General features: G+C 49.0%; 1 protein-coding gene across 3 annotated transcripts in view; it reads right to left on the reverse strand.

The window, feature by feature from the left end:
- Nucleotides 1-7,118: 7,118 nt before the first annotated feature.
- Nucleotides 7,119-24,626, reverse strand: part of WDTC1 (WD and tetratricopeptide repeats 1) — a 72,047-nt gene continuing 54,539 nt past the window's right edge. Inside the window, exons 7-18 of one of the 3 annotated variants that reach the window (XM_055389128.2) lie at nt 23,260-23,442; nt 21,528-21,622; nt 21,015-21,130; nt 19,254-19,329; nt 18,523-18,631; nt 17,567-17,740; nt 14,215-14,450; nt 11,885-12,059; nt 10,492-10,684; nt 9,413-9,499; nt 8,900-8,982; nt 7,119-7,438 (exon numbers count right to left, since the gene is read on the reverse strand). In XM_055389128.2, the coding sequence (XP_055245103.1) occupies nt 7,354-7,438; nt 8,900-8,982; nt 9,413-9,499; nt 10,492-10,684; nt 11,885-12,059; nt 14,215-14,450; nt 17,567-17,740; nt 18,523-18,631; nt 19,254-19,329; nt 21,015-21,130; nt 21,528-21,622; nt 23,260-23,442 (1,612 nt within the window). In that variant the 3' untranslated portion in view covers nt 7,119-7,353. Of the gene's footprint in view, nt 9,500-10,491; nt 10,685-11,884; nt 12,060-14,214; nt 14,451-17,566; nt 17,741-18,522; nt 18,632-19,253; nt 19,330-21,014; nt 21,131-21,527; nt 21,623-23,259; nt 23,443-24,626 lie in introns of all 3 variants that reach the window. The other 2 variants (XM_055389133.2, XM_055389129.2) reach the window with 2 other exon arrangements.

The following is a 24,626-nucleotide window of genomic DNA, read 5'->3' on the forward strand; positions in this document are numbered from 1 at the left end:
ATCCCTGTATTTGCTATTCCTCCAGATAATCTGGAGGCTCCAGGAAGGCAAGGAATATGTTGTGTACAATTTTGTTATGCCAATGCCTGGCCCAATGCCAGACACAGAGTAGGAGCTCAAAAGTATCATGGGCCGGGCATGGTGGCTCACACCTGTAATACCAGCATTTAGGGAAGCTGAGGCGGGAGGATCACTTGAGGCCAGGAGTTTGAGACCTGCCTGGGCAATATGGCAAGACCCTGTCTCTATTTAAAGAAAAAAAAAAAAGCATTGTGACCTATTATAAGAAAATGGTTTATAAAGAATTGTACTAGGCCAGGCATGATGGCTCACGCCTGTAATCCCAGCACTTTGGGAAGCCAAGGCAGGCGATCACCTGAGGTCAGGGGTTCGAGACCAGCTTGGCCAACATGGCAAAACTGTATCTCTACTAAAAATATAAAAATTAGCTGGGCGTGGTGGCACATGCCTGTAATCCCAGCTACTCGGGAGGCTGAAGCAGGAGAATTGCTTGAACCTGGGTGGCAGAGGTTGCAGTGAGCCGAAATATCGCGTCCTGCCCTCCAGCCTGGGCCACAAAGTGAGACTCCATCTCAAAAAAAAAAAAAAAAAAAAAAAAAAAAAGAATTGGACTAGGAATTAGGGATCAGAAATCCAGTCCTGACTTTGGTTCTCATTCACTAGGGTGCCTCAGGCAAGCCCATCCCTTTTCCTGCCCCTCTTTGAAACTCATGGTCCCTATCTGTACAATGTGGAGATAGAGCTAGATCAGTGGTTCTCATCTCTGGCTGCACAGTAAAATGAACCTGGGATGATTTAAAACAATGGATGCCAGCCCAGGTCAGGAATGGAGCAGGACAAAACTCCCATGCTGTTTAGTAGTGGGAGCGCCTGTGAACAGCCACTGCGCTCCAGCCAGCGCAGCAAAGCAAGACCCCACCTCTTAAAAAAAAAAAAAAGGACGGATGCCTGGGCTCTACCTCAGACCAATTAAAACAGAATCTCTGGGGTGGGGCATGGAAAGTTATAAAAGCATCCTGGGTGATTCTGATTTACAGCTAGGGCTGAGAGCCTCTGAGCGAGATGACTTATCACCTTTTAAGTTCTGCAACAATATTTGGGCATGCTCTTAAGCAGAGACAGGAGCAGCCCTCTGGGGCCACACCTGCCCTCCACAAATGCAGAAGTCCCTATTTCTAATCTCTGCTTTACTATACATTCACAGTATGGGCTCATCTGAGCCCCAGACTCTATTATCAGCAGGGCTCATGAATGCTTTGGATGAATCACACATGTGGACACTCTTAAAAAATGGAGCACCACTGATCTTTTTGCTGTCTCTGTAGCTTCGCCTTTTCCAGGAAGTCATCTAGTTGGAATCATACAGGATGTAGCCAGTTCAATCTGGCTTCTTTCACAAAGTGATAAACATTTAAGTTTCCTCCATATCTTTTTGTGGCTTGATAGCTCATTTCTGTTTATCATGAATAATATTCTATTTTATGGCTGTATCAGTTTGTTTATCCATTCACTTTTTTTTTTTTTTAATTGAGACGGAGTCTTGCTCTGTCGTTGCCCAGGCTGGAGTGCAGTGGCGCGATCTTGGCTCACTGTAACCTCCACCTCCCAGGTTCAAGCAATTTGCCTGCCTCAGCTTCCCAAGTAGCTGGGATAACAGGCACGTGCCACCACGCCCGGTTAATCTTAGTATTTTTAGTAGAGACGGGGTTTCGCCATGTTGGCCGGGCTGGTCTCAAACTCGTGATCTCAAGTGATCCACCTGCCTCAGCCTCCCAAAGTGCTGGGATTATCGGCATGAGCCACCGCACCTGGCCTCCATTCACCTTTTGAGGGGCATCTTTGTTGCTTCCAGTTTTGGCAATCATGAATAAAGCTGATATAAACATTCATGTACAGGTTTTTACATGGTCATGTTTTCAACCCCTTTAATTAAATACAAGGAGAGCGACTGCTGCATTATATGGTAAGAGTATGTTTAGCTTTGTAAGAAACTGCCAAACTGTCTTCCAAAGTGGCTGTACTGTTTTGCATTTCCTCTGGCAATTAATGAGAGTTCCTGTTCCTCTACATCCTTGTCAGTATTTGCTGTGGACAGTTTTAACATTTTAGCTATCCTAGTAAGTGTGCAATGTGCAACGGTATCTCATTGTTTTAATTTGCAATTCCCTGATGACATAATGTTAAAAATCTTTTCATATGCTTACTAGTCACCTGTAAATCATCTTTGGTGTGGTGTTTGGATCTTTTGCCCATTTTGAAATTGGGTTGTTTCCATATTGTTGAGTTTTAAGAGTTCTTGGCCAGGCGCGGTGGCTCATGCCTATAATCCCAGCACTTTGGGAGGCCGAGGCGGGCAGATCACGAGGTCAGATCGAGACCATCCTGGCTAACATGGTGAAACCCCGTCTCTACTAAAAATACAAAAAATTAGACAGGTGTGGTGGCGGGCGCCTTTAGTCCCAGCTCCTCGGGAGGCTGAGGCAGGAGAATAGCATGAACCCAGGAGGCGGAGCTTGCAGTGAGCTGAGATTGTGCCACTGCACTCCAGCCTGGGTGACAGAGCGAGACTCCGTCTCAAAAAAAAAAAAAAAGTTCTGTATTTTGAATACAAATCCTTTATCTGTGTTTTACAAATATGTCTCCCAGTCCTTGGCTTTTCTGTTCATTCTCTCCACTGTGTCTTTAACTGAGAAATTTTTTATTTTAATGAAGTCCAACTTGCCAATTTTTTTCTTTCATGGATTGAGGTTTTGGTGTTGTATCTAAAAACTCATTGCAAAATCCAACAAAATAAGTGGCTGGGACTGCAACTCGGATTATGTTAAAGCTATAGATCAAGTTGGATTTTTTCCTATGTTATCTTCTAGAAGTTTCATAGTTTTGTATTTTAAATTTAGGAGGTCTGTCATCTATTTTGAGTTAACTTTTGTAAACAGTGTTAGGTCAGTGTTTAGATTGTTTTTTGCATATGGATGTCCAGTTGTTCCATCACTGTTTGTTGATAAGACTATCGTTTCTCCATTGAATTGACTTTACTGCCTTGTCAAAGATCAGCTGACTGTATTTGTGTGCGTCTATTCCTGGGTTCTCTATTTGTTCCATTGGCCTATTTGTCTGTTCTTTTGCCAGTACCACACTGTCTTGATTATTGTAGCTTGATAGTAAGTCTTGAAGTCAGGAGTGTTAATCCTCTGAATTTGTTTTTCGTAAGTATTATGTTGGTTATTCTGGGTCTTTCTTCTTTTTCTCCATTTTTAACAAGAAGTTTATTTAAACAAGATGCTTGACTTTAAAGGAAAACTATTTAGGATTTTTTTTTAAGAGTAATTTATCTCTAGTTAAAGACAGATTGCCCTACATGTAAGAGCTATATACACGAAAAGTTATAAAATTGTCCTTGGTTTTACAATGATAAATGAAAAACATTAAAATTCTCCAATTGAATAAGGTATGCAAGGATTTTTTTTTTTGTTAAAATAGTGAGAGCAAAATAACATTGCAATGTAAGATAAGAGTTGAATGAGCATGCCACTGATGGAGAAAGGGAGGTAATTTTCAAGAATCAGTATTTTTCCCCACGGATATGTTTTGATTGACATCAAGTGGATGTCATTGGCCATTTAATATTTAAAACAGCAAAATGCTTGTGAACATACACCCATTATTTTATGTACAATAAAGGAATGGGTAAGGGAAAAATAAAAGAATAGAGAAAACTATACTATAGTAATAGTCATGATGTGGTGGAACCAAATTGCAGTTTTCTAATTGAGAATGTAATCTTGGTCTATAAGAACAAAGTTCTAGAGTAAAGAAGCAGGTTCCTTTTTCAGTAGACACTTCTTGTCTGTTGCTGAAACACATCAATTGTATCTTCATCCTCCATTTCCAACTGTGCAGGTGTGTCTGTTTCATTGACTGGTTGCCTGTCAAATTAGAATCTGATCTGCCTCACTGACAAACTCTGTCATTCACAATAGACTTTCATTACTCTACTAAGTGGTATATGACTCTTTTTTTTTTCTTTTATGAGATGGCATCTCGTTCTGTCACCCAGGCTGGAGGGCAGTGGCGTGATCTCGGGTCACTGCAACCTCCACCTCCCGGGTTCAAGCAATTCTCCTGCCTCAGCTTCCCAAGTAGCTGAGACTACAGGCACATACCACCATGTCCAGCTATTTTTTTGTATTTTTAGTAGAGACGGGGTTTCACCATATTGGTCAGGCTGGTCTCAAGCCCCAGACCTCAGGTGATCCATCCACCTTGGCCTCCCAAAGTGCTGGGATTACAGGTGTGAGCCACCACACCCGGCCGGTATATGACTTTTAATTTTAAACTGCACCACGGAACAATCCTGCCCCATTACCTTCAAATTAATAAGATTATTATTCTCAGTCTTGACTCCTTCCTTGGGTTTTTCATCAGCCACGCGAGTGCTGGAGTCTCCTCAGCTGCTGCTTCACAAATGAGGCACCAGGTCTGCACAGAATGAATGAGCACACAAACGGCACCAGGAGAGGCAGAAGGAGGTGGAACAGTGGAACTATTCTGGGTCTGCTACATTTTCATGTAAACTTTAGAATCAGTTGGTGATACTCACAAAATAACTTGCTGGCACTATGACCACGATCACATTGAAGCTATAGATCAAGTTGGAAAGAACTGACATCCTAATATTGAGTTTTCCTATCCATGAACATGGACCATCTCTCCATTTACTTGATCTTCCTTGGTTTCTTTTATCAGTTTTGTAGTTTTGCTCATACAAACCTTGTACATATGTTGTTAGATTTATTCCTCAGTACTTTTTTTGGGGGATGCTAATGAGGGCTGAATAGGTGGAGGACAAGGTGCTTTTAGAACAGTGAAACTATTCTGTATGACAATGTAATGGTGGATACGAGACATGCATTTGTCAAAACCCATAGAACTTTGCAACACAAAGAGTGAACCATAATGTAAACTATGGACTTCAGTTATCACAATGTATCAATATTGGTTCATTAATTACAACAACACACTAATGCAAGATGTTAATAATTGGGAAAATTGAGCTGGGGAAAGAGGGGTATATGAAACTCATTATACTATCTGCTCAATTTTCTGTAAGCCTAAAACTGCTCTAGAAAGTAAAGGCTATTAATTTTTTAAAAAATGGAGTATCAACTCCAAATGAAATGGAGACCCTCGTGAAGTCTTCCAATGCCTCCCTTGCCTACAGGATCGAGTCTGTGGTCTCTCACCAGGCACAGGAAGTCCTTCACAGTTTGACTGCCCCTCCAGTCTACCCCCTACAATCCAGCCAGATGGAGTCACTCAGGGTTCATGAAGGAACCTGAGACTCTGCACTACTCCCTGGTCTGGAACATTGTCCCTCCTTTGCCTGGTCTGGAAATGCCTTCAAGAAGCTTCTGCAGATGTTAATTTGGGTACACAGAGGAATGATACCAGCCCACAGTATCTGTTTTATAATACCACCTATTGTGTTTCCGGCAGGACCTCTCAGTAGTTTCAGTAGTGGAACTGCTGTTCCCACAGACTAAACCATAGTTCCCAAACTGTACATCAAGGTGCCTGAGGGCACCCACAGCAAATTCACAGGGGGCAAAGTAGGATATTTTGAAAGATATTCAACATCTTTGGCTAATGAGAGAACTATTAGCTCAAGGTAGTTCATAGTTCCATTATTACATTATGCCACAATCCTTTTGATTATGTCATCTTTAAGAAGCTGGGTCTTGGCCGGGCGCAGTGGCTTATGCCTGTAATCCCAGCACTTTGGGAGGCCGAGGCAGGTGGACCACAAGGTCAGGAGATCGAGACCATCTTGGCTAATGTGGTGAAACCCCATCTCTACTAAAAACACAAAAAATAAGCCAGGTCTGGTGGCAGCTGCCTGTAGTCCCAGCTACTCAGGAGGCTGAGGCAGGAGAATGGCATGAACTCAGAAGGTGGAGCTTGCGGTGAGCTGAAATCGCACCACTGCACTCCAGCCTGGGCAACAGAGCAAGACTCCGCCTCAAAAAAAAAAAAAAAAAAGAAGCTGGGTCTTTAGTGGTTGCTGTGATAAAAAGCAAATGAAAATCAATGTGGGACAGGAAATGAAGGCAGCAGTGTTTGCTTTGATTAGAAAATTTAACAAGTTGTTCAGTGCCCAATGGGCAGCATAGATCCCATTAGTAATTGCAGTTGTTTAAGAATGAAGGCTGGGCGCGGTGGCTCACACCTGTAATCCCAGCACTTTGGGAGGTTGAGGCGGGCAGATCACCTGAGGTCAGGAGTTTGAGACCAGCCTGGCCAAGGTGGTGAAACCCCATCTCTGCTAAAAATACAAAAAATTAGCTGGGTGTGGTGGCGGGCACCTGTAATCCCAGCTACTTGGGAGGCTGAGGCAGGAGAATCGCTTGAACCCAGGAGGCGGAGGTTGCAGTGAGCCACAATTGCACAATTGCACTCCAGCCTGGGCGACAAAAACGAAACTGTCTCGAAAAAAATAAAAAATAAAAAATAAATAAACATACAAAAAAAAAAATAGCTGGGCATGGTGGCACATGCCTGTAATCCCAGCTACTTGGGAGGCTGTGGTAGGAGAATCACTTGAACCCAGGAGGCGGTGGTTGCAGTGAGCTGAGATCATGCCACTGCACTCCAGCCTGGGTAACAGAGCAAGACTCCATCTCAAAAAAAAAAAAAAAAAAAAAAAGAATGAAATAAATATTGTTTCTTCCAATTCAGGTGTATTATTTTTTAAATGGCAACTAACTTGTTAGGACATAAATACTTTTTAAGTGATTTGGACTTAACTACTTAATAAATTGAACTGTTATTTATTTTGGCTTAGAGGCTCCATGAAAAAATTACTGAGATGGTAATGGTGCTGTGAGCTAAGAAAGTTCAGGAACGTCTAGTCCAAGAGATTATCTAATCCAGGGCACTTCAAAAACTTGCATATGTGAAATCAATTTAGTGGGTTATAACCATATTTTTTCCCCTAATAAAACAGAAGGGTAAGCAGAGTACACTGCATGTAGCAAGGGTAAATATTATTGTGTAAAACTTTTGTTCTTTTTTTATATATATATACACACACACATATGTACAAGTAATCATGTGTATATTGGGTCACAATGTAAAATGGTTTGAAAAACCACTAAGATTCCAAGTCCCTTATTTTACTGATGAGAAAACAGCCAGAGAGTGAAAGCTGATGATTACAAATCACAGCCATGAGAGCTGGGCTCTGCACTCAGCCCTGCTGGGCTGGGTGGCTGCTGCTCACGGTGACCCTTCAAGGCAGGCCTCATTCTGTCCAGTAGAGGTGTGGTTACTAAGTCATAGAGCTGCAGAGGTGAGGGACCAGGTGCCCTCACTTTGGTTCCAAGACCCATCTGCACCCCACAAATGCCACCAGCCACACCTAGAACAAAATGGTTTTAATCAATTGCGTCACCCTCACTCTCCTGGGAGCGGAGCAACAAAAAGGCTCGGCTCCTGCCCCCAGAGGACAGTAAGGCTTATGTGTCTCTCCACACTGCAGGGCCCAGGCTGGGCAGGCAGGGGGTGGGAAGCAGGACAGGGGGGCAGGGAGGGAGGGTGGGAGGCAGGGAGGAAATGGCAGGTGGCTGGAACACAAGAAAGCAAAGGGGACCCAGCTGGTCCTTGGGCCCCAGGGCCCAGCCCCAATACTCCTGCTCTCCCTTCTCCCTGGCTAGAGAAAGGTCACGGAGAAGAGACAGGGGAGCAGGTCCCAGCAGCAGGAGAAGCAGCAGCAGCTGTTTCCTTCACCAATAAATATACTTCATTACCAAGCTAGAAGAGAGGGGTGGAAAGAGGGACTGGGGTGGGAAGGAAGGGGGAGAAGCTGCCACCTGTGTTGCTGGGATTAAAGCAATGAGATGGTGCCAGACCCCCCACCACTATCCTCACCCTCCTCTTGTCTTCTTAAAACTGTGAAAAAGCTTTTAACATGGCCCTCCTGTCTCCAGGGCTGCTCTGAAGCCTGACTGAGAGGAGGCACCTGGCAGAGACAGGGGCTGAGGGAGGGAGCGAGGGAGTGGAGGGAGAGGAGAAGGGAGGCTGCTTTTCCCCAGGGGCTGCAGCTGGAGGGCTGGAGCCAAGTAAGCACTGAGGGGAAGCAGGGAGGGAGAGAGGGGGAAGGATGAACCAACTACCTGGAGCAGCTGGAGCTAAGAGCCGGGGGCAGAGGGGAGGAGAGGCCTGGTGAGTGGTGGGTTGATCGCTGCATCCAGTGTAAAGCTTGGGGCTGCTGGGGAGGGAGGGGCCGAGTAAGGGACTTTCCCATCTGAGTGGCTCAGGAGACCCACCCCTCTCCCCTCAGAGCAGCAGGGGACAGAGAAAAGCCATCACTTCTTTGGTCTTTGTGGCGGCTCAGCATGTGGGATGGCAAGGAGGGCAGAAAGGGCAGAGAAGGGCCCTTAGCAGGAAGCGCCACCTCAGCAGAGTAGGCCTGGCTGGGAGCTCTGGCAGAAAGGTCACAGTGAGGCTGAGGAGCGCCCAAGAGGAGAACGGCCGTAGTGCAGAAGTGCTGGCATGGATGGGTGGGGTAAGGTGCAGTGCCCCACCCTCTGCCAGGGCCCTTGGGAAAGGCAGAGCCTCCAGAGGTGGCCAGTGAGAGTAGGTGCAGGGCCAGAGCTAGTAGCCAGGAAAGGAGCGAGGGTGCTCCACAGCGACCTCAGCAGGTGGCCTGGTCTTGCCCACTCCAGGGCTCCCATCCTTCCTTTTGGTTCCGCTCTAATACTGGTGGCTCTGGAGGGAGGGTGGGACCCATCCTTTTTCAAAACCTTTCCTGAAGACCACAGGGGAGCTAGCCTTGCAGGCTAGGGAGCAAGAGTGGCAACAGGCCAAGGCGAGCCCTTACCAATTGGGAATCCCACTCCTCCTCCTGCTGCCAGCTAAAGGGCAGGACAGTCCCTGAAGACAGTTCAGCTTGTTCCTCCCCACCTGAGGCAGAAGGGGTTTTGAGGCAGGCCAGAGCCCTCCAGGGACATGAAAGCAGGAGATGGGGGGGGGGGGCATATGGAGGGGTGTCCCCTCCTGCTCTTTTTTTCAGGGCTGGGGATAGTCAGGGGACAATCAGCCCAGAGTCCGAAAGCCAGCAAGTTGTAGCAACCTCCACCCCTAACGCCAAACTAACAAACAAAACAGGGGAAATGAAAAAAAAGGGTGGTGGGGAAGACAAACCAAAACAGAATCCCCTGACCTCCTGCCCAGGGCAGAGGGTCCGGCCAGTAGCAGGGGCTGGGGACCAGGGCTGGAGGGTCTAGCTGGGCCGGCACTGCACCTGGCCCTCAGAGCTGTCCTCATCATCAGAGGCCCCGGCACCCCCACTGCTCAGGCCCGTGATCCGGTAGCCCATGTTGAGCAGCATCACCTCCAACGGGTCTGCATTCATGCGCCGCTGGTTGGCCTGTGAAGCACCCTCCATATCTTCCACGACTCGGCCTGTGAGGTCTTCACTCTGTGGTGGAGAAAGGGGTGACGCACGTGGGGCTCAGGGAGGGAGAGGCACCAGAGTACACATATAGGGGAGGGGGAGGGAAATACACAGACTAAACTATCTATGGGGGAGGTACACGTACATGCCAGGAGGCGTATATGGTGGAGGGGAACACACAACCTTGGCTACATATTGTTGGGGGTGCTCACGCTGGAATATATATGCGGGGATACGCCACCTCAGGATATACAGGCAGGTCATAACATGCTGGGATATACGTGGGGGACAGTACACACCAGGATATGTTGGACACACATACTGGGATACCTGGGACAAGGGGCAGATACAACTTCCCCACCCCATTCTGTTTTGTTGCCACAACTCTTGCTTCATCTTTCTTTCTCCTCTCCTCTCAATGGGGAAGCCTATAGGGGTCCTCTCTTTAAAAGTCACAGCAAATTATCTTGGGAATCAGACATACCACTTGACTTTTGTTTTGCCAGCTGGGAAGAGGGAAGCAGTAGGGCAGAGGGGAAGGGGAGGCACCAAGCCAGCTTCCCTGGCTACCCACCCTGGGAGTGGAGGGGACTCCACTGTCCTAAGTGTCCTTGTGGGCTGGACACTTCACAGGCATTTCTTCTTTACTCCTCACCACAACCTTTCAAGGTGGTGCTGTCATTCCCATTCCCAATGTACAGATGATTAAAAGCCTGGGTCAGAGATGGTGAAGTCTCTCAGGCAGCGAGTGAGGAGACTGGATTCAAACTTAGGCCTACCAGATGCCAAAGCCTGCATAGTTCCCTTGTGACCAGGGCCTCTGCACAGCTTCTGGAGAATTGCTGCTGCATTTGGAGCTTCTGGAATCTGAGAACACAGCCTTGGGCCCCGGGGTAAGGCTTACTCAGCAGCTTCTAGCCTCTGGGTGGCTCATTTCTCTTACCTGCGCTAGCAGGCTCCACTGGAGCCTTCCACAGAGTCCCTGCCCTCCTCTCTGCTTGGCTCTGCACCCTCACCTCTGGTCGGGGGTTCCAGAGCCGCACAACAGGATCGATGCCACTGGTGGCCAGGAAGCAGTAGCTGGGGTGTGGCTGCAGGCAGTTGACAATGGACTCATCCCCTTGGAGCACACGGACCAGGTTGGTGGTCTCCTTTTCCCAGATGAAGAAGGAGCCATCGTCAGAGCCACTGACGATATACTGAGCGTTGCTGGCGGGGGGGCAAAGGGCAGGGAGGTCAGGTGGGGTACTGCTCTACAGCCTCAAGTAGAGGCTGCATGGCCTAGGTAAAGGGGGAGCAAGGAAGTCTGCAGCCACTCAGTCCCCCACACGCTGGGGTGTGCACTTGACCCAGAATTCCTCCAGGTATATAGCCCTGGTCACTGTTCTCTTAAACCTAGGGCCAGCGACTACCTGGATTTCTCCAAGACAGTCTCCCCTACAGTTCATTATTACCTCCTTGGGCCAGGATCATCTTACATCATCTCTCGGATCTCTAAAATACCCTGTTTTAAGCCTCCCCTGAGCAGTTCCAGGCTTCTGGCATCCAGACTCCCTGTGCCCCTCACACACCACTGACATTTAGAGGGCATCTTGATGGATTCTTTTTTTTTGAGACAGGGTCTCATTCTGTCACCCAAGCTGGAGTACACTGGCATGATCATGGCTCACTGTGGCCTTAACTGGTCCTCCAATGTCAACCTCCTGAATAGCTGGGACTACAGGTGCATGTCACCACACCCAGATAATTTAAAACATTTTTTGTAGAGATGGGGGTCTATGCTGTCCAGGCTGGTCTCAAACTCCTGGGCTCAAGCGATCCTCCTGCTTCAGCCTCCCCAAGTGCTGGGATTACAGGCATGAGCCACTGTGCCTGGCCTATGGAGAGATTCTTGATTCATGTTCATGTGTCTCACCTACCCAAAGAAAGTACATCTACAAATGAGGGGTGGGGATGATGGTGTCTGAAACACAGAGTTTGTCCCTTAGTACACAGGGCACAGTTTTGAGCACAAAACAGATGTGCCAAGATTCCCAGCCTTGGAGGGCTGCTGCCTCATACTCTCAAGCAGAGGGAGGTTCCTTGAATGAGATAAAGAAACCAAGCTCTGGCACATGCAGACAGAGGGAGAAGGAGGTGGGGGATGAAGGAGTAGTTCAGGCACTGTGCTAGAGGCTCTACTTGGGTTATCTTATTAGTCCTTGTTATGGCCTCATAAATGGGCATGGCAGGTTGGTCATTTCATAGATTAAAACACTTTAGAGGCTGACAAAGGTGAAGCCATTTGCCCAAGGGTACAGAGGCAGAGCAGGGATTTGAGATTCTTCTCTGAAACCATTATGCCCCAACACTCCCCACTCAACCTCCCGCTGCCAACTGGGCTGCACCCTCCTCTTCAGGGCCTCGGACCTGCCAAAGAAATTGGCTTCTTTGATATCCGTGGTGGTGTTGCAGTGGCCGCAGTAGCGGAACTGATAGTCGTAGCTTCGCTCCCGCAGCACCATTTCATCCTCTGAGATGGAGTCCTTGCGGCTCGTGCTGCGGAGGCGGACTGGGGCGCCGCCACCAGGTCCCTTCTTCTCCTCTGGGGACAGAGATCCAGAAAAGGTAAGCGCCTTGTTCCTTTCTCTCCTTCCCTATTTTCCCCCACCTATGGCTCTGTTTTCAGTCCAAAGTCTGACAACATAGAACTACCTGCCTCCACCCTTATCCTGGAAAACTGGGGAAAGGTTGTGAGGAAAATGCATCTTTGGATCTAGCCCCTGAGGATGTTCAAGAGGAGACCTTTGATGCCAGGAGGGCCCTGGTTCAGGTCCCTAAATGAGGGCCTGAAAGCCCCAAAGATGCAGAGACTCAAAGTCTATTTCTGTGGAGGTAAGAGGCAGGGGAGGGTAGAGTGAGGCACTAGCAAAGAGAGAATGGATGACTTTTTTTTTTTTTTTGAGATGGTCACGCAGGCTGGAGTGCAGTGGCGTGATCTCGGCTCACTGCAACCTCCACCTCCAAGGTTCAAGCGATTCTCCTGGCTCAGCCTCCTGAGTAACTGGGACTACCACGCACGTGCCACCACGCCCAGCTAATTTTTGTATTTTTAGTAGAGACGTGGTTTTGCCACATTGGCCAGGCTGGTCTCGAACTCCTGACCTCAGGTGATCCACCTGCCTTGGCCTCCCAAAGTGCTGGGATTACAGGCATGAGCCACCGAGCCCAGCCTGGGTGACTTTTATAAACAGATTCATGGCACTTAGGGCAGTAAGGACCATGCCCTTACCCTCTGGAAGACAAGTTATTAGGGTCCCAAATGAGAGTCACTGATCAGTTAAGTGACAGGTAAAGTCACACAAGTTTTCTCAGTTCCTTAAAAGTGACTCACTCATACCTGCTTCAGGGCCTTGGAGCATGCTGGTCCGTATGCCAGGAGCTCTGCATCTCCCACAGCTACATTTTGTTGTTGTTGTTGTTTGAGACAGGATTTTGCTCTGTCACCCAGGCTGGAGTGCAGTGGTGTGATCATGGCTCACTGTAGCCTTGACCTCCTGGGCTCAAGTGATCCTCCTGCCTCAGCTGCCCGAGGAGCTGGGACTACAGGTGTGTGCCACCACCCCTGGCTAATTTTTTTTAATTTTTCTTTTGTTGAGATGGGATCTTGCTATGTTGTCCTAGCTGATATTGAACTCCTGGGCTCAAGCAATTTTCCCACATCAGCCTCCCAAAGTGCTGGGATTATAAGCGTGAGCCACCGTGCTAGGCCACACAGCTATATTTTGTATCTAGTTAATGCTTCCTTTGGATCCTTTAGATCTTAGTTTAAATGTTTCTTCCCGAAGAACCCCAGAATGCCATCAAGCTCCCCCCCCAACATGCACACCATTCAGGTCCCCATGGCACTTGTCATACTTTTTTGTTTCTCCTTTATCACTTGGTTCCTTCACTAGACTGTAAATGCCATAAACACAGAAATTCCATGTGACTTAGTCACAGCTCTATTCCCAGGACCCAGCACAGTGCCTGGTACATGGCAGTTGTCTGATAACTATTCATTAAACAAATGAATTTATCACGTGGTTGGTAAACTGCAAAGGAGAGAGGTGAAGATCCATGTCTGCCTCCTATGAGCTCACCGTTCACGTTTACAGACCACACTCCAATGGCCCAGTTCATTCTCCAGCACACTGAGGTGAGCTGGGCAGGGCTTCGTGCTCTTTGTGCAGGTAGTTAGAGAGGCTGTGCTTTCTCCAAGGCCACACAGTCACATGGTGGAGCTGCATTTGGAACCGACGCCCCACATTCCAAGCCTGAGGCATTTCTACTGCTCTGCGCTATTGTCTCTGCTGCACTTGTACACTCGGAACAAACACAATGACCAGCTTCTGCCTCTCAGATGCCCGAGTGGAACCACCAGGGCCCTGTCGAAGCAGGTGCGAATGCCTAGCGGGAGCCTGACTGAGCTCAGCTTCCTCCTATCCTGGGCACCAGGCACTCCCCCAGGTGCTTTAAACATGCCATTTAAACATGCTGATCCTCAATAGAAACGCTCAGTGGGAGGTGCTGGCATGCCTCCTTTTCAGACCAGGAAACACTCTCAGAGAGAGACCAAGTAACTGCCCCAAAGTTGCATGGTTTCTGAATCAACATCTGAACCCAGGCCTCTCCAATCCCAGAACCATGACCTCTCCAGAATGTCATGCAGCATCTCAAAGAGAAAGAGTAACAGCACCCCCTCCTCAGTGCCCACTCACCACCATCATTTTTAGAGAAGAGGGCAGCTGTGATGTCGCGGCCCAATGCATCACAAGCGCTGCTGTGGGCCTGCTCCGGAAATTTCCCTTTGAAGTCGTCCAGGCACTCCAGGGCTTCAGCCACATACTTGAGCTCAAAGAGGCAGCGGGCCAGGCGAAAGTGTGCCTTCAGGTGGCATGGGTTTAGGGAGATGGCCTTGAGGCAGTCCCTCAGGGCATCATAGTGGTCACCATCCCTGGGAAGGCAGGGAAGAGTGGCTTGGAGGTGGAGCCACGTGGCAAGCAAGGGGTCCCCATTCAGTCTCCTCTGCTTCCTGTGGCCACCCCAGCCCACCACTGACAGATCTCATGGCAAGGGGACTTGAGGACGAAGAGAATCCTGGCTCAGCCCAGGCCTCCCCCATCAGGAGACAGAGTATGGTTAAGGAGCAAGCCAGGAAACCCTGAGGTCTTGAGGGTGGCAAAAGCTGGTGTCAGGCTGCCCTCTGCTGGGCACAGAGTGCAACTGCACACTGGCTCACCCCAGGCACCCGCAGCTCTGCAGCAGAAGGCCTGGCATCTTGCCCACCACAGGCTCCCCAAGCCCTCCTTCTCTCTTCCCCCATCCACCTTCTCAAATCACCCCCGGCTGGCCTTCAAAGCCACATCCAAGGCAGGGGGCCCTCAAGGACAGTTCTGTGGTCTGGGGAAGCCAGAAGTGTCAGGCTGGGGACGCAGGGTCTGACCAGCAGGCAGCAAGCCCTCAGCCAGACCCCCCCCTGTCCTGGCTGACTGATCCACAGCAGCTGTGGCCTCTACCTCCTGGGGCTGGAGGATGGGGCCTGACAGTCTGGCAGAGTCAGCTCTCTGGAAGCTGATGGTAAGGGGGGTTGTGCACACCAGGAGCTCCAAATCGTCCCTACTCACTTCTCCGACCTCCTGAAGCACGGATGAAGGGAAGTGGGAGTGCTTTTGATGGGGAAGCGGGGAAAGAGGAAGTGAAAGGAGGTCAGAGAAGCCCCTCCTTTTCCCACCCTGTGCCAGAATATAGGAAGCATACTCCCCCAGCACCCACAGACCTGTCCTTGCCTCTTGTCTGGAGAGCCAGACAGGCCACAGGAACTGCTTCTTCAGAAGCCATTTTTTTTTTTTCAGCTGGGCTGGAGTAGGCCTAGGACCCAACTGTGCCAAGCAGCAGTAAGAGGCACCCCTTAGAGTTAATGGCCCCTTCTCCAAGGGCACAGCTCACAACAATCTGGCATGGCTAAGGCAGGCCTGACATAGGAAGGTTCTTCCTGAGCCTCCTTCTGCAGCACTCAGAGGGAGCACCCAGTCCTCGGAGCAGCCACGCTCAGACCAGGAACCAGCAGCTCAGCCCATGTGGGGGCAGGCAGGAAACAGAGCTGCTTCAATGGCGTGGCCTGCGTCAGGATGAGTGGCTGTGACGAAGGAGCAGGCACTGTTTGGAAACCCAATTACTGCCTGCAAGGTGCCCCTCTGAGCTCCTGGGGAGAGCCAAACCAGAGACCAGCCAGGAGCCAGAGGGTGACAGCTCCCACTGCATCCAGGAGCAGATGGCAGCCCTGGGGAGACTGGCCCAGGACAGAATGTGACATTCTAGGGGTCACTGGCAGGCATGTGGGGATGGGGGTAGAGAGCAGGCTGGCCCCAGGGCTCACCCTTCCTAGACTCACTGCCAGATCAATCTCCCTGAAAGGACAGCCCTCAGCACATCCCTCTCCTGCTCAGAACTCTCCAGTAGCTGCCCATCATGCACTGAATCGAGGCCAACGTCACCGCTCTGCATTCCAAGCTCTCCCTAGGCCGGCCCCAGGCTACCTCACAGACTCATCTCCTGCCAGTCCCTTTCCGAACCCTCTGCTCCAGCCAAATGGATTTGCTGTTCTGCAAACAAGCTCTTCAGTCAGTCCCCCACCCCCACGCCTTTGTTCACACCATTTCATCTCCCTGGAATGTCCTTCCCCCACAGGCCCCTCCTCTCCTTCATCTCCTGTCTAAGCCTGCCTACACTTAAAGCCCATTCAGACGCCATGTCTTTCTGATGCTTCTCTGCTCCCCAGCTAAAGCGACCCAACTTTTCTTGATGCCCACAGCCCTTTACCTGACCATTCACAAGACTCACTACTTCCTATCTCTTTAATGCTGAACTATGTCCACCACTTTACCCACTGTCTGGAGAGGCTCCTCTGGAGCACAGGAACTCAGAGGGATAGAACTTTGTGTTCCTAGTACCTAGCACATAGTAGGAGCTCAGAGAACATGCTGAGGGCACATATGGATTGGGAAATCACCAACCTCTCTTAGCAAGAATGCAGGAGTGAAGCTGAGCTCTTAGCCTACAGCCTGGATGAGGACCACTGAGTTCTACCCAACTGTTTGTTGGACAGAGAGGTGAATCAACTCACGATTCACCCAAAACAGTCATCTCCTGGGTTTGGCTACCACCTGAGCCCTTGGCCAACTCCTGATGCCTTAGCTAAGGCCGGGGGACAGCATCTTCCCCACCCCCACCTAGCATTACCATCCTGCTGACTTGGGTGGGTTTCTTAAGTTTCCCTCTCTGGCCTGCCGAGTTGCAGCCAGACGATGGCACACCAGCTGGCCTGTCTGTCTGGGCAGAGCCGACGGATGCCAGACGGAGCAGAAATGGCTGTGGGCCCAGCTCTATCCATCTCTAGTCCTGGCCTTGGCTAGGGGATGGGGGGGGCGGGGTCTGCATGTCTGCTTGCCTGCTGGTGCTGCAGGCAGTAGGGCTGGGCGCCCTGATGGTCTCCAAAGATGAGGAGTTCTTTCAGATATGGTCCACTTCTTTATTACCAGCCACCATACCCTAGCGTGACCCATAGCCAGCTTTGGATCTCTGGGATATGGTTTGTACTCAGTCCAAAGGGTCTAAGAACACAGAAAGCAAGCCTTAGGGGGGCAAGGGACTGCAGAATATTTTAGACACATACCAACTGAATTCACCAAACCCCTCATTTCCACTTAGCAAGATTCCACTGCTCTTCAAAGTCCAATTCTCCAACAGTTGGGACTAACAGTCCTCAACTCATACTTCCCCAGGGGCCACAGCACTTTATAATAATATGCCATGTAGAAACTAGTTTTGAACATGTTCCACGTAACTGTGAGCTTCCTTAGTGCTTGAGACTTCCTGATTAATGGGTCAGGTGCCTGCCCACCATTAGCCTGGAGGTAGGGAGGAGAGGCCAAGAAGCCCTAAGAGGCAGCAATATGTTCTTGCCACTCTCCCTGGATGCCTTGGCAACTTGGCTCCATCAGGCCCCTGCCTTTTGGTCCAGCTGCTTTCTCCCTCATCCTGACCCAGATCCCGTCTGCAGTGGCCACTCACCACTTGCGCTTCATGTAGGCTGCTGCTCGGTTTCCATAAAGCATGGCATTGTGAGGGGCCCTCTGCACAGCCTTGCTGTAAAGCTGAATGGCTTGGGTCCACTGCTGGCAGGCAAAAGCCTCATTGGCTTGCTGTTTCACACGCTCCAGGTATGGTGGTAGCTCTACTTGGGGGCTGCAGGGGAAATAGAGCCAAGTCAGAACAGTCAAAGAAGGTCAGAGCAGTCCCTCAGGGAGTCTGTAACATGGCCTGAGGGCCACCCAGGTTTTCTTGGCCACTGGGATCTGACTGCTATCTGGAAGAGGGGACCACTACCCTGGTCTGGGATATTACCTGTTACTGTGATAGGGAATACCATTTGGAATTCCATTCCAAATACCATTCCAAATACTCTCAGCCAGTGAAAAGAAGAAGGGCAGAAATGAAGCTGTACTTAAACTCCTGGGCATGGTAGTAGCTGATACCACCTGCCTCCATGCTGAGCTGAACCTTATGACCACCCGAGTCCCTCCTGTGGATCGCTGTCTAGAGAACTCTATTTCTCTCAAGGCTAGGGAATTTGAGCATGTCTGTATCCAAAGCCCAGCACAGAGGCTGGCAGAGAAAAGAGGCAAGGATATGCTATAGGATGGGGAATAATATAATGCGGAGGCCCATTTGTATGCAGCCCCTTTTTGGAGACAGCTCAGTGCTAAGAGGCAGCTAGCTCCTGAGTCCTGACCCCAGTTACTGGTACCAACAGGCTAGAGCTACAGTCTGACCATGACTATGTTCGCCAGGCAGAGGGGCACTGGAAACACTAGCCACCCTCCAAGAAGGCTCTTTGCCTTGGTCCTCACTCTCTGGGATGCATGAGTGGGTGTGGGTCAGGAGGAAGATTTACAGGTTATGTCCCTCCCTCCAGTCCATACAGTGTAACTGGGGCTTGGAGGGCTGGACAAGCCAGCTGGCCTCACCTGACATGTCCCCTACTCTCCGGCAGCCGGAAGCCATTGCTATGAAGGTGCAGGCCATTGGACACACCGTTGGACACACCGTTGGTGGACATCTTGCCATTCTGGACTTCTGGCAGGAGATAGTGAGAAAGTGACAGCAACAACTCAGGAAGAGGACCCATTTCTTCCTGGCAGCCCTCTAGCTTCCATCACGGGGTCTGATGGTTCCATCGTGGGACTGTTCTCCCAGAGTAAGATCCATTCCCAGAAAGCAAGTTCTGACATAAAGAAAAGCCCGTGCGCCCTCTGCTGGCTGGCGAGGGACACAACTTCACCGTGGCATTACTCAGCTGGGGCTGGGGCTGGGGCTGGGGCTGGGGCTGGGGCTGGGGCTGGGGGTGGGAATGGAGTGAGGAGGTGCCTAAATCAACTGTAGGCCCCAGGAAGAAATCAATGAGAAGACTGGGCCAGGATACAAAGGAGAGGGGAACTACTTCAGGTTCTCAAGAGCCAAGCCATGGAAGGAACCTGTCTTTTCAGAGGGAAGCAAAAAGGGCAGTGATGCAAAGCTCTTGAAGAGATCTCTGCTCTATTGTCATCCTCTTTCTTACTGCATAGGTGGGGTTATTTCAGAGATCTGCTATTTTTGGAGGATCACAGTCCAGAGTAAAGGGCAGGCTTCTCAGCAGGTGTAGCATGCACTCAAGCTCCCCTACACCGCCACAGTAGAGATACCCTAAGGGAGAACTTACCCCCCGAGGAGTGGCATTTTCTAGGCAAGAGGAAGGTGTACGGCCGCTGCTTGTAAGTCAAGTCAAACAAATAGACCTAGAGTTGAGGGGGGCAAAAAAAGAGATGGAAGCTGTGAGGTAAGGATGTGGTTGAACCAGTAAGCAGGTCTTGGTTTCTCAAGAACTAGAGTCTTGGAACACAGTGAGTGTTGAGCATAGAACCATCAAGCTATCCTAAGAGGTACTTCCATCAAACCTCAGGCTGGAAAATCTTCCTAGCTCTAGCATTCAGGGTGGGCTATCTGATCTACCCAAAGTCCTGCTTGAAATACTATCATTAATTAGAATCACATTTGGCTGGGCATGGTGGCGTAGCCTGTAATCCTAGCACTTTAGGAGGCTGAGGCAGGAGGGTGGTTGCTTGAGCCCAGGAGTTTGAGACCAGCTTGGGCAACATGGCAAAACCCCGTCTTTACAAGAAATACAAAACTAGCCAGGTGTGGTGGCGTGTGCCTGTGGTCCCAGCTACTCAGGAGGCTGAGGTGGGGGAATCACTTGAGCCTGGGATGTCGAGGCTGCAGTGACCCGAGATTGTACCACTGCACTCCAGCCTGGGTGACAGAGTGAGACCCTGCCTCAAAACAAACAAACAAACAAAATAGAAGGTCAGGTGCAGTGGTTAATGTCTGTAATCCCAGCATTTGGGAGAGTGAGGTGGGCGGATCACCTGAAGTCAGGAGTTCAAGACTAGCCTGACCAACATCGTGAAACTCCATCTCTACTAAAAATACAAAATTAGCCAGGCGTGGCACGTGCCTGTAATCCCAGCTACTTGGAAGGCTGAGGCAGGAGAATTGCTTAAATCCAGGAGGCAGAGCGGAGGTTGCAGTGAGCCAAGATCGCACCATTGCCCTCCAGCCTGGGCAACAAGAGCGAAACTCCAACTCAAAAAAAAAAAAAAAAACACGTCACATGTTTAAAAAGATGAAGAAGTCCTCAAAGGTCACAAAGCCAAATGTTTACCCTAGCACTACTCCTGAGCTTTTCATGATTCCTTGGACAGGTCCAGGAATGTCTGGCTTATCCTCACCTATTCTGCATCCCGTTTCATTTGTATATATTTGGGCCTTGCCTTGTAATGTCATTAACTGTTTCATTTGTCATGTCTCCCATCAGCCTGGGGATGGATCATATTTCCCACTTGTCTCTATTATATTTATAATAATGCGAGTCCCAGAGTAAGTGCTCAGTGTTGGTAGAGTAAATAAATCTATGCAAGGCTTACTAAATATCCTGAGAGCACACAAACAGAAGGTTTAGCAACCTGCCATTATCAAAGAACACTTCCCAAAGCTGGCACTAACCCACAGCTTGCTCTGAGCTGCATGCTCTGAGCCCCAGGGATTTCCTCCTAGGAAAATAGCAGACGAGGAAACTGAGGCTCAGAAAAATAGATTTGCTCAAAGTCACAGTAAACAGCTGCTGAACAGCAGGCCAGCATTTGAACAGAAGTCTGTCCATTCCAAAGCCTATATTCTTAACCAAAATGCCATACTATCATATTTCTATCTAGTTCATTAAGAAAAAATGAAATAAAAAGACTGAGCTAGGACATCTCTCTGGGAACTCCAATGATGCCACATCACCCCCACATTTCAATGTAACATCATTTACCATAAGGCTGTTGTGTCTTGTCTGCCTCAGCAGTGAACATAAGGTACATGCCCCTGGCTGCTGGGCATGGAATGGTGATGGGGCAGAGCCACCTTATGCTGTACATACCTGTTCCCCCCCCATGTTGACTAGTAGCTCTGTGCCATTGGGGCTGAAGGTCACATAGGTGGCAACCAGCACTCTCAAACGGTTGTTGTAGTCAGGAAGCTTCACTGGCAGGTGACCTGCAGGGAATAGCCCAGTCATACTAGGGTCCCAGTCCCCTTCAAAGGGGCATGAGATTGTGTGAAGTCAGTCATATCAAAAATTATACCAATCAACTTTAGCATAAAAGCAGCTACAAGTGTTGAGCCCTTACTATATGCACTGGGCTAGCTGCTTTATATATTTTATCTCATTTAGTCATTATAACCCCATTTTACTTGACCTTGATGAGTTTCTTTTCTGTAATTTGCTGAAGGTGACATAGCTTGTCAATGGCAGAGTTGGGATTAAAGCTCAGGTCTCTCTGACTCTAAAACCCTTGCTCTTGACCACCATGCCATGCTGTCTCCCTGGACTGCTCCCAAAAGAGTCAGCATCTAGCCGAGAGTTTGGGGCCAGAGCTGTGCTGAGCGCTACCTGCTACGTAATACTGGGCTGCACCGTCCGGAAGGGGTTTCTGCCGGTCACAGAAGGTGTGCACACCCGCTGAAGGGCTCTGCTTCATGCTCTTTCTGGTGGGAAGGAAAATCATATAGGTTAAAGTCACAGCACTGCCCCTGGCTAGACCAGACCACACTCACTAGTCGAAAACTTACATTTGTATCTGAGACATACAGGAGGTATTTTTCTTCCTTACCTAAGCAACCCCAAAGGCCCACCAACTAGACAATTACAGACATATACATTACAGTGCTTTACCAGGTAGGTCCTATAAGCTGTCTGGGTCTTCATGACCACCTTATTTTTCCCATTTTACAAACAAGCAAGCTAAGGTTCAAGACCCGCTCCAAGCCATGCAGAGTGTGAGGGGCAGCAGTGGTCACCAAGCCCATGAATGAAAATAAACAGGCGACATTCCTGCATCCATCCCAAGAATCATGGAAAGCCCAGGCTGGAGAGGCAACTCAGGTCTGAGAGTGCTGTGGAGGTTCTGCGTGTTATAAGAACTAGCAGGAAATATTATATACAGTGATTTCTTTGAGAAAGACACTATAAGAGATTTATATAAGAAATTATAAGAATAAATAAATATAAGGAAATCATAAGGAATTTATGTAAGAGATTATGGGTAATTTATACTTTTCTTTTTTCTTTTTTTTTTTTAATTGAGACTGAGTCTCACTCTGCCACCCAGGCTGGAGTGCAGTGGCAGGATCTCTGCTCACTGCAAGCTCCATCTCCCAGGTTGACACCATTCTCCTGCCTCAGCCTCCCCAGTAGCTGGGACTACAGGCGCCCGCCACCACGCCCGGCTAATTTTTTGTATTTTTAGTAGAGACGGGGTTTCACCGTGTTAGCCAGGATGGTCTCGATCTCCTGACCTCGTGATCCGCCCACCTCGGCCTCCCAAAGTGCTGGGATTACAGGTGTGAGCCACCGCGCCTGGCCTAATTTATACTTTTCATATTTTCCAACATAAGTGAGGATTAAGTTTTTTAAAAATCACAAAATTGAAGAAAGTCCATTTCATAAAGAAGGGGCCAGGCTGGGTGTGGTGGCTGACGTCTGTAATCCCAACACTTTGGGAGGCCTAGGCGGGCAGATCACCTGAGGTCAGGAGTTCAAGACTAGCCTGGTCAACATGGTGAAACCCCGTCTCTACTAATAATACAAAAATTAGCCAGGTGTGGTGGCAGGTGCCTGTAATCCCAGCTACTCGGGAGGCTGAAGCAGGACAACAGCTTGAACCTGGGAGGCAGAGGTTGCAGTGAGCTGAGATTGTGCCACTGCGCTCCAACACGGGTGACAGAGCAAGACTCTGTCTCAAAAAAAAATAAAAATAAAAAAGTAAAACAATAAATAAATAAATAAAAGAAGGGGCCAGGCACAGTGGCTCATGCTTGTAGTCCCAGCACTTTGGGAGGTCGAGGTGGGAAGATTGCTTTAGCTCGAGTTTGAGACCAGCCTGGGCAACAAGGAAAGACCCCGCCCCTATAAAAAAAATTAAAAAATTAGCCAAGTGAGGTGGCGTGTGACTGTAGTCTCAGCTACTTGAGAGGCTGAGATGGGAGGATCGCTTGAGCCTGGGAGGTTGAGGCTGCAGTGAGCTGTGATAGAAGAAGAGGGCATGGCAATGGCAGTGAGGGAAAGGGGCAGTAGGTTCTCTGGGGACTTACTCACAGGAGACAGGAGGCTGAACTATTCATACCTGTGGTTATGGATCATGCGGATGTCATAGAGCCTCACGAAGGGCCCGCTGGCCCCAACTGCCAGGCAGTTGTTGTCCTGGGGGTTGACAGTGAGGCACTTGGCCTCCACCAGCTGGCCACAGTACTCTGTCAGGTCAATCAGCACCTCCGAGTGTTTGCTGTTCTCTCGAAGGTCATACTGGCTGTGAGAGAGGACAGAGTTAGGGAATTGGGGCTTGGGGTCCTTGAGAGGAAGGCAGGGGAAAAGACAAGTTCTTGTTATGCAAGAGGATTGGGAGGGACTTTGGACCTGTTTCTAAATAAGAATGTCAAAAACAACTCCCATTTCTTGAGTGTCCACAGTGTGCCAGGTACCTGTAGTAGGCTTCTCACACATTCTATTTTATTCTACTAGAACTCCTAAGGTGGATACTATTGTACATATTCTACAGATGTCAGTATTATTGCTACTATTATACTACTACTGATTACCAACACTTAGTGAAAATGTGCTTTATGTCCAGTATTGCCCCTTAATTAATTCCTAACGCCATCCCTAGGTATCATTAGAATATTGAGGTTCAAAGATGTTGAATAACCTGACTGAGATGACACTGCTAGTAAGTGCAGAGCTGGGGAAGCTTTCTGAGACTGCATCTTAAACACTGCTCCGTTCCTACCTAGTCTAGTTTCTTTCATGAAACAAGGTATGGAGGTGACAGAAAAGAGACTCTGCAGATCATCTAAGAGCTATCTAGATATACCATGGGCCAAGGCAAGCCTAAAAGTCTCATCCACACAGTAAAGGTAATGCCAAAAAGTCTACCAAACAGCAGCAAACTCCCACCGCTCCAGATGGGGAAACTTTGTGCTGCCAATACACAGGTATCCTCAGAGAGTGGTGGGTAGGGGGGACATCACCTATATGCTCTCCCCTCTTGCCTAGACATCTGTTATCACCTCTTTGCTGTTCACCTTGTCTTTCTAAGCCATCTTCACCAGGCTGCTCTTCCTAAAATATTATTTTACATCACTCTCCTGCTCAAAAAAATTGCAGAGATTCCTCAATACTTTTAGCACAAGTTTACTTTTACCAAACTCCTCAGTCTGGTTTTCAAGACTCAATTTCACATCTCTCTCCAACCTTATTCCTCAGTTTTCTAAATGTGGGTCAATTATAACTACAGAATTCTTTATCCTGCACATGCCATGTTTATTTCTGCCTTTGCAAACTCTGCTCAAGCTGGGGAATACACTCTGCTTTTCCTTGCTCATCCAAATCCTGTCTGTTCTGGAAGGCCCAGCTTATGTTCACCTTCTGCTAGGACACCTTCTCTGACTGTGCCTATGCCTAAACACTTAGGATCCTACCCAATGCGCTAGACGC

Source organism: Gorilla gorilla, chromosome 1, assembly GCF_029281585.2.
Source record: "Gorilla gorilla gorilla isolate KB3781 chromosome 1, NHGRI_mGorGor1-v2.1_pri, whole genome shotgun sequence".
Taxonomy (NCBI): domain Eukaryota; kingdom Metazoa; phylum Chordata; class Mammalia; order Primates; family Hominidae; genus Gorilla; species Gorilla gorilla.